The 14,878-nt window shown below is 44.9% G+C and overlaps 1 protein-coding gene across 1 annotated transcript; it reads right to left on the bottom strand.

Annotated features, from left to right (window-relative positions):
• Nucleotides 1–837: 837 nt before the first annotated feature.
• LOC310871852 (uncharacterized protein) lies at nucleotides 838–14,124 on the bottom strand (the record flags this gene model as incomplete). Its single annotated transcript, XM_083783491.1, has 15 exons — nucleotides 838–1,866; nucleotides 2,413–2,680; nucleotides 3,784–3,868; nucleotides 4,798–4,952; nucleotides 5,559–5,769; nucleotides 6,303–6,478; nucleotides 7,201–7,252; nucleotides 7,433–7,547; nucleotides 7,790–7,842; nucleotides 8,362–8,475; nucleotides 10,697–10,864; nucleotides 11,367–11,446; nucleotides 11,963–12,113; nucleotides 12,608–12,708; nucleotides 13,940–14,124. 15 exons carry the CDS (start codon nucleotides 14,122–14,124, stop codon nucleotides 1,333–1,335), a joined length of 2,448 nt encoding a protein of 815 aa, XP_083639617.1. The 3' UTR covers nucleotides 838–1,332.
• Between the last annotated feature and the right edge of the window lie 754 nt (nucleotides 14,125–14,878).

The following is a 14,878-nucleotide window of genomic DNA, read 5'->3' as shown; positions in this document are numbered from 1 at the left end:
ATTTTTTTAACCAACACACAGACGTAAAGAGTGTTCAATAGCACTGATTTATGTCGAAGGGGGAGGGGGGGATAAATAAAAAATGGAGTTAGGTGGTTTCCTCCGGACAGCAACTATATACAATACATCCCTGTGTTGTCTACATTTGATAAATATAGCCCCACTGCAAAGTGCTTTGGTTTCAATAGAGGTGTTAACAGTCTCTAGCTTGATATTATATATCTAGCAAAAATATTACCTCAATTTATAATGTTATGTATAATGTACTAATGTAACAAATTGCAATATCTGACTCTACAATTGCAGTTTCTATCCTTGGCAGTTTTGATGAAGAATGCTATACATACATACGTACATACATACGCACATACATACATACGTACTACAGTATGTCAATCAATCAAACATTCAACTTGATGCATGATATGAATAAGAGTGAAAAGATTCGGTAAAAGAAGTAAGACCATGCGCGCAAAAATAAGTTTACACCTACTGTTTCTTAGCCATCTTTAAATTTAAAATACAACTCAACAAAAAACAGTAGAAAATAAGAAGTTACCTTGAACACATACAGTATAATTATGATCAAGTAATGAGCAACATAAATAATGAGCAAAACGTATCACTAGAGCTACAAAGCATACATCAACACGAGCGCACAGGCATAGACAGTATTATCCTTAATGTGCATTATATTCTGAGCTTTTGTACTGTTTTTTTGCTTAAGATGATTTCTGAGATTACAAACTCACCTGCTATAGTAGTTATTTTCCTTAGCAAGGCTTGGAACAGGCCATGAAAAACTAAATTGGAAAAACATTCAGTGATGAGGACAGGACGTTCCACACATTCAAGGACTTTCCCGGGAGGCAGTGGTGGTAAAAGTACTCAAATGTTTTACTTACTTAAGTAAAAGTAGCAATACCTCAATGTAGAAATACTCTGTTACAGATCAATGTACCATGTATTAAAAAATTTACTTGAGTAAAAATACAAAAGTATTGCTGAAAAAATATACTTAAATACTAGTAATACTTTACTAATACTAGTACTAATTATGTCCCATTCCCAAATGTATAAAATCCTTTGAAAAAGTATGTATATGTATATATATATATATACGGTAGGTCTGAAGTGGCTAATGTATGTTTTACAAAGTAACTAAACCAAAGTTTTCAAATAATTGCAGTGGAGTAAAAAGTACAACATCTGCCTCTGCAGATGTAATGGAGTAGAAGTAATTGAAAAGAATCCCTCAAAATTCTACAGTAAAAATGTACTTACAGTACTTTTCACCACTGGGTGCCCACTGCCCCCACCACGCCACACCGCCTACTTATGATGCATTCTGGGAGTGGACTGCTCATTCTCCTGACTGTTGGCCCACGAGGAGTTGAACGGGGGCCCCGTCGTCATCGAAGTGGCACTCGAGACGGAGTTAATATGCGTGCTGCTCGACACGCCCACTGCGTCCGCGGCCGGGTAAAAGTGGATGTCCACCGCCACGGTGGTGAGCCCCACGGAGACGTGGTGGGAGAGGAGGAGGGGCGGGCTGCCACGCGAGACGCTGAGGCTGTGGTGAATCGGCGCCGCACCGCGAGACTCGGTGCCGGTCCGCAGGGTCAGCGAGGACCGCAGGCCCTCCGGCCGCGGCGGCGGGGGGGAGGGGGAGGAAGGGCACCCCCCAGAGGAGGGCAGGGAATGGGACGATGACGGAGGAGGTGGTGGCAGGGCCTCCTCCTGGCTTGGACTGGCTTGGTCCCCTCGGTTAGCGTTAGCGGCCCAGTCCTCGACGCACTGGAGCTGGATGCTGCTGGGCTGGGACAGGCTGCAGCCGACCTCCCCCTCCGGAGGAGTGGGGTCCATCTGGAACGGTTAAAGAGGATATTATTAACACATCTGATGCAAATAAACCTGCTTGATGCTTTGGACGAGTATACTCGTTCTAACTCGTTTTATATCGATATAAGAAGGCCTCGCTATTTTAAAACATAACATCAAGACAATACAAAAACATGTGGTCCCCACTGTATACAGAACCATCCTATCGGCGGGGCAGTTTGTTTAATGCCGCGATGGCCGAGGGGACAAAACTCCTACTAAAACTCACCTTTTTCCATGGCAAGGTTCTGTATCTTTGTCCTGATGGCATGTGGTTGAAAAAGCAATACAGCGGATGATCAGTGTCATGCTACATAGAAAGTGCTAGCCGTGTGATGGCCTTAGAAAGTGTGGGTGTGGGAAGTCCGATGATCTTGGAAGCAATACGGGTAATACTGATAGGCATGGACAGTATGTTGTAGAAACATGCGGAACAGTACAACAGTTAATAATGCTTTTGTACAATAATAACAAGGTGAGGAGCAACAGAAAAATGTATGCATGTATGTACGTATGTGATCTGATTATGACCTGTGTGTCAAGGAGAGGGTCAGGATAGGTCTCCACTGCGACAAGCTGGTCGTCCAGAGCCGGCTGGAGGAGATCTTCCTCCAAGAGGTCCTCCACAGCAGGCTCCATCTGCACGGTGACCAGGCTGAGAGCGGGCGGCCTGGCCTGCGTGTCCGACGCGTTGGGGCTCTGCACCGTGACCAGGCTGAGATCGGGCGGCCTGGCCCGCGTGTCAGAGGTGTTGGGGCTCTGCTCAATCACCGCCATGCACTCATCGTCCTCAAAGGCCCTGGGGGTAAGACCAAACACTCAAAGGTCCTGGGGTTAAGACCAAACACTCAAAGGCCCTGGGGGTAAGACCAAACACTCAAAGGCCCTGGGGGTAAGACCAAACACTCAAAGGCCCTGGGGGTAACACTCAAAGGCCCTGGGGGTAAGACCAAACACTCAAAGGTCCTGGGGGTAAGACCAAACACTCAAAGGCCCTGGGGGTAAGACCAAACACTCAAAGGCCCTGGGGGTAAGACCAAACACTCAAAGGCCCTGGGGGTAAGACCAAACACTCAAAGGCCCTGGGGGTAAGACCAAACACTCAAAGGCCCTGGGGGTAAGACCAAACACTCAAAGGCCCTGGGGGTAAGACCAAACACTCAAAGGTCCTGGGGGTAAGACCAAACACTCAAAGGCCCTGGGGGTAAGACCAAACACTCAAAGGCCCTGGGGGTAAGACCAAACACTCAAAGGTCCTGGGGGTAAGACCAAACACTCAAAGGCCCTGGGGGTAAGACCAAACACTCAAAGGCCCTGGGGGTAAGACCAAACACTCAAAGGCCCTGGGGGTAAGACCAAACACTTGGCGATTTTGATGCGGCTGTCGTCGCATTGTTTTTGTTGCCCACATAATGCGAATGAACAACTTTAGTCTCACTAGTCGCGAGTTAGAACAAAAGATGGATAGCAAACGATTATTATACCAAAATCAATCTTGGAACCCATCGTCAAAGAAAAAAAATAGCGTTCTCTTCTGTTTGTTTCCTTGAATCTGCCTCTGGGCCACAGAGTCAACATCCTGTGCTGTGACCCTCTCTGCCGTCTACTGTTCCTTGAATCTGCCTCTGGGCCACAGAGTCAACATAGATCGGAATCTGTTCTTGAGATTACACCAAATGAAAGAAACAAAACGATTATACCAAAATAAACAATATTTTAGAGGTGCACGGCACTCTTGGGTTCTGCTGTGCGTTATATTTGCTCTAGACCGGATCAGCGAAAAAAAAAAAAAAAAAACTTGATTACAGGCTACATAATCTCCTATATTCGAGTCTTGAGTGGTAGAAATTTGATTCAAATCCTGGCGTAGCCCGTAGAACATCAAACGCTTTAAATACTCACCTGTTGTCATACGTTCTAGTAATGGCGAGGCGCTCTGCGTGCCGCATGGGGAGCCCACAGTTCCTCTGTGCTGTAAATTGATCACCTAAATGAATAAATGTTGTTTCTGATCCATGCAAGATTTCGTTTAGACAGTGGTGGAAAGTAACTAGTACGTTTACTTAAGTACTGTACTTAAGTAAAATTTTGAGGTGTTTGTACTTTACTTGAGCATTTCCAATTTCCAATACTTTTATTTCTACTCCACTACATCGCAGAGGCAAAGATTGTACTTTTACTCAACTACAATTATTTAGTTACTAGTTACTTTGTAGTTTTGATTATTATTATACAATAATACATACATTAAACACTTCCAAGCCAATATTCCGGCGATTTGAAAATAGCCAATCTAAACAATGCGTCGCAACATGACACATTGTGATCTTGTAGATCTGCTATTTTCACAAAGATTTGTATACATTTGTAAACTTGAAATGGGACATTCTGCATAGTGTGAGTACTTTCTACTTTTGGCACATTTTGATGACAATAAGTTTGTGCTTTTTACTTTAGCTTTAGCACATCTTGAATTCCGGACTTTTACTTGGAACAGAGTATAGTTCTACATTGCATTATTGATACGTTTACTTAAGTAAAATAATTGGTTACTATTTCTACCACTTGCTTTTAGAACGGTGCTATTCTTGTTTGGGTGTGTCAGGTGTGCAGGGTTAGAATCATGGTGGTGAGTGAGTGAGTGAGTGACCCACTGAGCATTTTTTTATCAAAATTTTAATCTAATATACGTCTAAAAATGAAAGTTTTTTAGCAGTCTAGGCTTAGATTAGACGTTGAAACATTGTTGTTTCCACATCTAGACAAGTCTATATATAGACGTTTAAAAACTGCTAATCAACGGCTGGACTAAGTTTAGACCGCTAAAAAAACCTTACATTTTAGACCATTATTTTTTAGACGGATGTCTAATAGACGACTATGACTCAGTGGGGAGTGAGTGAGTGATTGACGGACCTGCTCGGCTCGTGGGTGCAGACTCGTTCTTCTGGACCAACGAATAGAAGGCCATGGTGATGAGGATGAAGGCCAGGGACACGCCCACTCCCACCACGATGGGGATGTCGTGTTTCTCCAGAACCGGCAGCCACGACGGAGACCGCCCTCTGACTCTGCATGGCACATGATGGGATGATGAACACCATCATGCTTTTCAATTGACAACAATATCACGACTGCGCTAAAAGGTAGAAAATGTCCAGGGTGGAAAACGACTGGACCGACTTTCCGCCATGCACGCACGCACGCACGCACACAGATAATACTAATGTGGCACAATATTAGTTTTATTTTATTTATCAGGAGGAATGTATTCGGAGAGAGATTCAAAAAGGCCAGAACCATACATAATATATAGGTAAAATAATTTGTATTTTGCAGTTGAAGCTGGCCTTGCATAGGTGATGAAATGGAAGATAGATTTCATATTCACCCAACTACGGACATTTTCTCAATGTCATCAATGTAACACACAAAATACAGTTTCAGATATTTAGTCTGGTATTTCGATATTGTATCCAAACCATAGCTCAGTGAACAGGTTCTATTCTTACTAAACTAGTGAGTTGTTTGAGATGCCAACTAGTAAAAGTTAATGGGGCCTTTTTTCTACTGACACAATGGCATGTTGCAAAGATCCTCTCAATAATTAGTCCACTGTTTTATTCAGCTTACTTGGGGTCATTGCTGGTCATGGGGGACTGTTTTATTCAACGTACTTGGGGTCATTGCTGGTCTTGGGGGACTGGGAGGTGTTCCTCTTCAGCCACTCTGTGGGCTCCGTGTCATTGGCTGATTGGTGTTGCTGCGAGGGGCGAGGCTCCGTGTCATTGGCTGATTGGTGCTGCTGCGAGGGGGGGGCTCGCTGGCTGACATTCGGCTGGGTCTGACCCGCTGCGGTCGCCCGATGGGTGGCGGGAACCTCCACGTCTGAGGTAGACAGTGGTGGAAAGAAACTAAGTACATTTACTCTAGTAAGTGCTGTAATTAAGTACAATGTTGAGGTTACTTTTACTTCTACTCCACTATATCTCAGGGGCAAATATTGTACTTTTACTCCACTACAATTATTTGAAAACTTAGTTACTAGTTACTTTGTAGATTTTGATTATTATTACAAAACATACATTAACCACAATGCTCACAATGTGCCATGATGCGAAGCATTGTGAGCTTGTAGATCTGCTATTTTCAAACGATCTTTTTTTACATTTTGAACTTGTGAAATGGGACATTCTGCATAATGAGTAGTTTCTACTTTTGGAACTTTAAGTACATTTTGACACCAATACTCTAGTACTTTTACTCAAGTCAATTTTGATTACCATACTTTTACTTGTAACGGAGTAGTATTGATACTTTTACTTAAGTAACAAATGTTGAGTACTTTTTCCATCGCTGGAGGTAGAAGCGCCGGAGGTCGAATCGGGAGGATGAGTGGTTGAGCGGGGCGACTGCAGAACCAGAGGAGTTCCAGGCTGGTTCTGGAGCGTCCAGGATACCGTCTGTAACGGGGGCTTGGGTTCCGTGCGATGATATTGCGTCGGAGACGACCGGGTTGGAGGAAGCGCAGACGTGGTAAACGTGAGCTGAGGTTGGGTCGCAGATGGCTGCCGATACGGGGTCTGTGAAGGTTGACCTTTGACACGAGCAGGCCGAGTTTGCACATGGGGCGACTGATGTGACTGTGTTGAGGGTGGCAGAAGTTTGGCTAGGGGAAGACTTGGGCTAAAGGGTCGCAGCGGATGACTCGGTGAGCGGGCGGATGAAGACTGGGTCACTGTGAATACGAGCTGTGCTTGAGGGGACTCGAGAGATGAGATGCGTGGACCTACACGATACGGGTTCGGTTTGGTTGCAGCGTTCTGCAAATCGCTGAACGATTGCTCAGAAGACCCAGAGGTGGACAACTGAGAAATTGGTGTTGTTTGGACCAGGACCTTATTTAATGAAGACACAGTGGGTGGTTCTGATATCAGACGCTGAAAAGGGACTCCACTGGTCTGGGTGTCATCATGTGTTGTAGCCTGTGTCGATGGCTCATTGATTTCATGTTGGATTTGTGTACCTGATGATGTCTGTGTTGTCTGAAATTTACTCTGGGAGAGTAGATACTGAGTGGGTATGACAGACAGCTGGCTGCTGATCGGTAAAGGTTGACTGTATGCTATTGGGGGCTGAGCACGTGAAAAGGGAGCATTAGTCAACTGTTGACTGTGTCTGCCGTTTGACTGAACCTCCAGATATGGCATAATAAGAGGCTGCAACAATGGAGGCTGCATCTGTGTGACTATGGGTTCGGTTGGAATGGTTGTGGTCTGATCTAGTGGTAACTGTGGTTGGAGGTCAGGTGGGCCGTGCCTGGATGGTATTAGAGGCTTGTTGGCAGTAGGACCTCTATGTGATGTAAATCCTGGAAATAGAAGAGAGTCATAAATATGAAGGGGGGGAACTATTAAAAGGGACGATTTTCAATTTCAACATTATATGTTCCAAGGTTGCATGGGTGCAGTGTAAAAAAGATAAATGGTGAGATCGCCGTTATTGTCGGCATTTATCATTCCATCGTGACTTTGACTTTCAACGTACTTACTTGACTGGATAGAATATGTAGGTGTGGTCTCCACATGCGGGTAATGGGTTGGCTCCACACGCTCCCCAACCCCAGAGGCACTGGCCTCTGATGAAACTCTCTCGCTGTCATCTGTCTGGAGAAATAGATAAATTGGCAGCTTTCCCATTCAGAGGAGGAACAGAACAGACATGACGGCACCGGCGGGAACAAGCCACAAAATGAGTCACGAAACAAAAACTGGGCCACCTTTACCTGACGTGTGACATCATCCCCCCCCCCCCCCCCCCACAGCATATGCGGTGCAACTGACGACAATGGCAAGCTGAAGCCACCACGCAAGCTATACAGGAGTTGCACAACAGTGTTTTTACTCACTGCAGGCAAATTCAGTCTTGTCTGCTTGGCTGTATCAGTCGGATCTTCTTCAGCTTAAGATAAAGGAGGTAACCATGAGCACATTGAGCAGGAAAAAACAAACAGACTCAACTGCCATTTGAATGTGCCGATGCAAGCTAATTGCATTTGTGTGTGTGTGTGTGTGTGTGTGTGTGTGTGTGTGTAATTGTGTATAGTGTACAGAAGAACAGAAGACTGAATCTGATGATTGTAAGTTTGTAACTGACTACACTGCCCTGCCCTGAATAGTCAAATTCTCGCTTGTAAAGGCCTAATCATATACTTTATTTTTTAGGTGATAAGGTGACCACCGAAAACTACAACATGACGTCACGCCGTGGTGGTTTGTGACGAATATGAATAGGCCTTAAGTCGGGGGCCCTCTGGAAAGAAGGGCCCGTTTCAATTGAAAGAGATGAAACATATAGTAGCTAATGGCGCCTGTGGTGCCGGTATGATAACTTTGTGCGCTCCAGAATTCTCCGAAGTACAGCAGCAACTATTTTCATTTGCATACTAATACGGTCTACACAGGGAGTGTGTGTGTGTACCAGTGATGGTGAGGACAGTTGGCCTCTGCTGCCGTCCTGCTGGGTTCTCAGCAGTGCAGTAATACCTCCCTGCATCAGACAGCTGTGCACTGGAGAAGTGAAGAGCACCGTCATCTGTGTGAAGACAGAGAGAGTGGGAGAAGACAAGCAGAATCACTTTATTTGTCATTTTCCTATGTACTTGCATACAAAAGAACATGGAATATCGTTTCCCCTCAGTTATTGGCAGTGCAACATAAAACATAGAGCCTATTTAAAAAACACAAGCTAAAAACTAAAACAAAACATAAACCAATATTTAAAAAGAGACACAGTATGTATGATGACGTGCAATTCATATGGAAAAGTTAAGAGTTAGTAACACCACGCACAACCTATAAATAAATAAAGTGGCATGGTGCTATCCTTAAAAACAAAACGTTACCAGCCCCGTTTTAAAGTGCTGTTGTGCATCCAAAGTGCATTTCTTTGTGCAGTTCAGTCCAACACTTCATTCAGTTTTGCCGGGGGAGGGGGCGCAGTTCGCAACAGATTACCAGGCAGCCCAAATAATGAGAACCAGATTAATCCACCTCACAAATAAACGTCCTTTTTACAAACTTCTACAATTCTAGAATAGAATTATGGTACGTTCACACAGAGCAGATGCAAAAGATTCAAAGATGGTATCTGCATCTGGCATCTGCATCTGGCATCTGCATCTGGAACCCAGCTCAACTTCAATTTGTAGCTTTGCATCTTTTGCAGAAGCTACAGCGTCAGATTTGCTTCGTAGCGTCACGTTGCTGGCTTCCATTGACAATGAAAGGTAGACTGTGTCTTTGCATCAGCCTGTCTGAACGCAGCAATACGCTCAAACCCAGCGGGTTGCCGATTCGTTGCTCAGAAGTCAGACTCAGGACCCACGTTATTTTCATGAGACCAACATACATGACTTTTGTCAGGTGAAACCTGACTAGTGAAAGCTCATTGAAATGTAGAAGACCTAGTCATACTGAGGACCTAGTCCTGATTGTCTGCCACACACACTGCTGTATGTATTGGTTACTCAGGTCACAGGAAAGGGGTAACAGAAATCTTTAGAGACACCCAATGTTATGTAACGTAATGTTACGATTGTCACCGGCCGGTTGAGTGGAGCGTTCGTTACTAAATAAAGAAACCAGTGCTTCTTTCACCTTCTTTTCATTTTTTTAAAGTTATTTAATTTTAACCTTCCCCATAAGAATAGCAGATTTATAGACAGTATATAGACGGTGACCCCTGGAGCCTTAGCTTTTAACCACTTTACTTTAACCATTATTTTAAACTTTAGCTGTTGAAAAATAGAAGATCTACAAGCTCATATCACAGCACTGAGTGTGCCGCTCTACGAGCTTGTAGATCTGCTATTTTTGAAAAGATGTATGCAGCGAACGTTTTTAACTTATATCTTTACTTCTGGGGGGTTCCTTGGAACAACATATTTTCAGATGGGGGTGGGCGGCCAATTACATGTAATCTTTGGGGTCCTTGATATGAAATAGTTTAGAGAACCAGTGGCATAGCAACATAACAGATTCTTCAGAAAACCGGCATGATTTAGAACACGCCGTAACATCTGGTATTAGGTCTCAATAGAGCGTCGCAGTCCCGCCCCCTCGAGAGACCCGGAAAATAATTCTCCATTCATTTCCCCCATAGACTTTTCAAAAAGTATTAATTTAAAGATGTTTACGCCGCGGACAAAGCCAACTCGAGTTGTGACAAATCATGACAATAAACAAATTAATTATAATTACTAGCCCTTACCCGTTGTGAGATATTTGCCGTGGGGGGTACTGCGCCCGGTGCGTTTTTAATTCACTAATAAATTCATTAATAATCATTAATGTGTCAAATCAAAAAAAGGGCTTCGTTACGCCCTCCATATTCATATGGTCAATGCCTGTGTGAAAAGCGTGGGAGCGATTGGTGCAGGCAATGAGGAGCTACGGCGGTGTTTCTGACACACAGACACTCAGACATTGTTAGAATTATAGTATGATGATAGTATGATAGTATGATAAAGAAGAAAAAAAACGGCAGGTCACAACACGTTTTTTGTTGTTTTTCATCTTTGTAATTATTTGTTTGGTCCAAAATATTGTGTTTGTCGTTATGATTTGTCACAACTCGAGTTGGCTTCGTACGACGCTTAAAAGGTCTTTAAATAAATACTTTGTGAATTGTCTATGGGAAAAAATGCATTGGGAATCATTTCCTGGGCCTGGCGTCGTCTTGAAAGGGGGCGGGGCTGTGACGGGTTCATCTCATCTATGGCTCTGAGGACTCTGTGTTTTGAACGAGTTCTCACCGGCAATGTGTCTGTCCTCGCTGGGAAGGACGACGGTGTGTGTCTCCCCTCTGTCTCTGGTCCAGGTGTATGCGATGGGGGGAACACCCACTGCCCTGCACGGCAGCATTACCGAGGCCCCTATCCTGACCCTCACCTGCCACGCATGGGCCAGTATGATGGGGCTCACTGGCACAGGAAGGGAACAGGTGCATAGATGAGCCAGTGGTGGAAAGTGGTGGACTACATTTACTTACAGTAGTAAGTACTCGCATCCCTCCAGGCTATGGGACGTAAGTCCCATAGCACGCACATGCAGAGTCGTTTGTAAGTGACAGAGAGACATGCAGCAAAGCCAGGGGATTATTTCTTTTTTTTTAATGATTCTTTTTGCGGCTTTCGCCTTTATTTTTTTTATAGCGGGACAGACAGTAGGCTGACAGGAAATGGGGGAGTGACATGCAGTAAAGGCCATCGGGATCGGGAGTCGAACCAGCGGCACACTGCCAGACTCGGACTACGGGCCAAGGTGCCTGGACCGCTGAGCCACGGCCCAGGCCAGCCAGGGGATTATTTCTAACCTATAGTATACACAACCTATATAAATATTTTAGCGTGATGTCATTATGAGAATGAGATCAAGAGTGAGTTATGGCTTTGCACATTGCACAATTTTCACATGAAACGTTACCAGCGACAGTAAGCGTAGCTGCGCTGTGGTTTTCGCCAGCCGCGTTGGAGGCCTCACAAATATAAGTTCCTTCGTCGTAGCTCCTCGCGGACGGGATATAGAGTGTTGCGTTTCTCACCCTGCGTGAGAGAGTTGCTGCTGGCGGTCACACACTAACAGCAGGTGGGCATGATATCAAATTGTTATAACAGCACTTCCTGTGGTTCAGTTCCAAATCAAGAGAGATAACAATCAGTTTCCTGCAGCACACACAGCACAAACGCATCCTAGTTTCGACTCAAATCCGTGCATTCAAAGTGTAACTCACATGCTGTTAAAAATAAATGCCATGTATGTTACTTCCTAAGTTTAGATAACAAAAAAAGAATGTCTCGCTATACTGGCTGTCATCGGTGTTAGTGTTTTAACCGTTTGTTTTGGAAGCCCCAAAACGTCCCCGTCTACCAAAACATTGCTAGAGGGCAGTGTGTTTTTTGCAGGTTAACATCACCACACACTACTCCAGTAGCTGATAAGTGATAACCGCTGATATATAGAGGGAAATTCAGATAGATGAATTGGTTTTGAGATCATTGGTGCATTTTAGATGAACATACCCCACAGCAATTTTGCCCCCCGTCTTCTTTGAACCCTGCTTAAACCACCTGATGGAGAGAGGGTGGCGTCCCCACACCTGGCACTCCAGAAGCACCGGGGCACCCATTGGCACTGTCGCCACCTGGGGCCACAGCTTAACGACCGGGGGTGCTAGAAGGGAGACATGAGAAGATGGGGAATATAACACATTGGACTATAGACAGAGTCGCAAAGTTTAGCATACAGCAGCGCAGCAGAATCAGCAGCAGCAAGCATTGAGCAAGTAAGCGGGAGGAGTGCAAATCTTCCTGGAGTGATTGGCTCAGTGAATCAGCAGAATGAGAGTGTGATGCTGAGGCGGTCCAATTAACGTCCGGCAGCAACTGCACTGAGGTTTCCTGACTGAACTTGCATGTCTGTGACAGGCGCAATGCTCATTTCTACTGGCTCTCTTCTTTACTAGTCCCTCCCTAACATAGTCTAGTTTTTTTAATTTGTTGACAAAATTGTCAATATATTTTGTCTTACTGTTTTAGTCATCAAACTCATCATGTCTTAGTTTTTATTTAGTTTTCGTCAGTGGGAAAACAAAGTCGACAAAATGAACACGGGTCACAGGTGCTGTGGTGGACTTGTGAAGTAAAGTGTGCTTTGTAATGCCATACCCTGCAGCACAGTTAGGAAGGCTTTGCTGGAGGTGACAGATCTCTTGAGGTGACCGTTGGAGGCTCTGCAGAAGTAGCTTCCACTGTCAGACTCCTGCACACTGGAGAGCGGGAGACACAAGTTGGCATGCCCTGTTATGTACAGCGGTGGTTCACAATCATTTTCATGTCCCCCAAACTCATACAGTGTAGTACGTAGTGTATAAGAATGACTATTAGGGTGCACGGTGGCACAGTCGGTAGTGCTGTCGCCTCACAGCTAGAAGGTCCTGGGTTTGATTCCCGCTGGGGACGCTGTGGGTGCTGGGGGCGTGTTCTCTCCTCCGCGTCATCAGTGCTCATACCCGAGGCGGGGTTGACGAAAGGGCCTTTCTGTGTGGAGTTTGCATGTTCTCCCCGTGTCCCCTAGGGTAGCTACCCTCACAAAGAAAATGCAGTAATCCTGGTCTCTAAACTACCTCCCCCTGGCCAGCCGGATGGCTTTCCAAATGGGGGTCCACGGCCTAATACAGTACGTATCGTTTTGGGGGCCCTCGACACAAAAAGGTCTGAAAATCATGTTTATTGTGCCGACAGAGAAATGACGTTTTCTCAGAGAGAATGAGTCAATTTCCACTTCACCTCTCTGGCCACCATAACAACAAGATCAATATCACAAATAAGACTCATACGTTAGCAACCTACACACATGCCTGGCTGGTTGTAGCCAGGATATGAAACTAGCCCAGCTGTCATGATTGAATAGTGCATTGTTTTGACATTTTATAGAGCCCGACCGATACACAGGGGAGGATCAAAGGCCTATTCAATTCATACTCCAGTTGTAGGTGATAAGGGGACCACCGAAACGGTGTTTAATAAAAATAAGAGAAATGTGTTTGGGTGAGCCGCTTACCACCACGGCGTGATGTCATGTTGTAGTTTTGGTTTGTGGTGCCCTGTGCTACAAACCGTTTCGGAGACTCCAACAACATCTGTTTCGGCATGTGTCATGATACTTTACCGTATTTTCTGAGATAGCAGATCACAAGATCAAAATATTAACAATTAACATTATTATTATTATTAGTCAAGTTAAATGACCTCAAATCTGTTTTCATGTCATGACAGGTTGGGGTGGGGTTGGCAAAAGGGCCTTTCTGTGTGGAGTTTGCATGTTCTCCCCGTGCCCTCTAGGGTAGGTATCCTCACAAAAGAACAGTAAAGGATGCAGTAACACTGGACGAAAGAATTGGTTGCAAAATCTTGGGATAAAAATGTAAAACAAAAACAAATGACAGGTTTGTGCATACCATTTACAATCACCCATAGTGTACACATCCACAAACGCACCTGTAGAAGAGGAGGTCTCCACTGGGCTGGACGGTAAGGTGATCTTTGGGGGTGAGCAGCCGTCCGTTTCTGAACCAGGAGAGCCGAGCTGTGGGCCTGCTGAGAGGAGGCCTGCAGACCAGGGTAGCGTTTTCTCCACTCCTCACTGTCAGGTTGGAGGGCTGCTGGGCCAAACTCCAACCCATCGCTGGAGGGAGGGAGAAGAGAGTGAGAAAGTTGACCTCTGCACGGGAAAATTGTGCAGTAAAACCACATCGATTTTTATTCGCCACAGATATGCGAAACACTCCAATGGCATGGGACACAGGAAAACAAGGACGCCAGAGCTTCTTATGAACATATCAAATATGATGATTATATGGCATTCTTTAGGCAGAAAAGGCGATTTCAGTCAGCCATTCCACCGTTTGCAATGCGAGCACCGCATATTTACGACATGCTGGACATGCCAGCAGCGTGACGACGAGGCAGCGGATCTGGATGTGTATTTATTTTCTTCGATTAAAAAAAAATAGCAGCTCGTAGCGTGCTATCTGCTATTTTCAATAGCTAAAGCATAACATAATGCTAACACCAAAAGGTGTTCCCGCCCAAAATGGTACTTTTTCCACCACTGAAAGACACAGCCTGCAGTTTACCGGCAGAGAGTAGTAGGAATGCAGTCTTGGAGTGGAGCGTCTCTCTCTGATTGGATGCCACACAGTGGTAGGAGCCTTCGTCCTTCTCAGACACATTCCTGGGGAACAAAGCCAAAGTTAGAGAACACACTCTTATTCGTGCCTGACTGCAATAATGGCCAAAACAGTTACCTCAAGAGTGCGAGGGTGAAATTTAGCTCACGAGGCTGACCTCTTATTTACGAAAATCATCGTTGCTGTCCGGATGAAACCACCTAAATCCGTTTTTGAGGGTTTTTTTTCTTCATAAATCAATGCTATT

Source organism: Protomyctophum parallelum (assembly GCF_964188405.1).
Source record: "Protomyctophum parallelum genome assembly, chromosome: 15".
NCBI classification, from domain to species: domain Eukaryota; kingdom Metazoa; phylum Chordata; class Actinopteri; order Myctophiformes; family Myctophidae; genus Protomyctophum; species Protomyctophum parallelum.
This window is presented reverse-complemented; position numbering and strand designations above follow the sequence as displayed.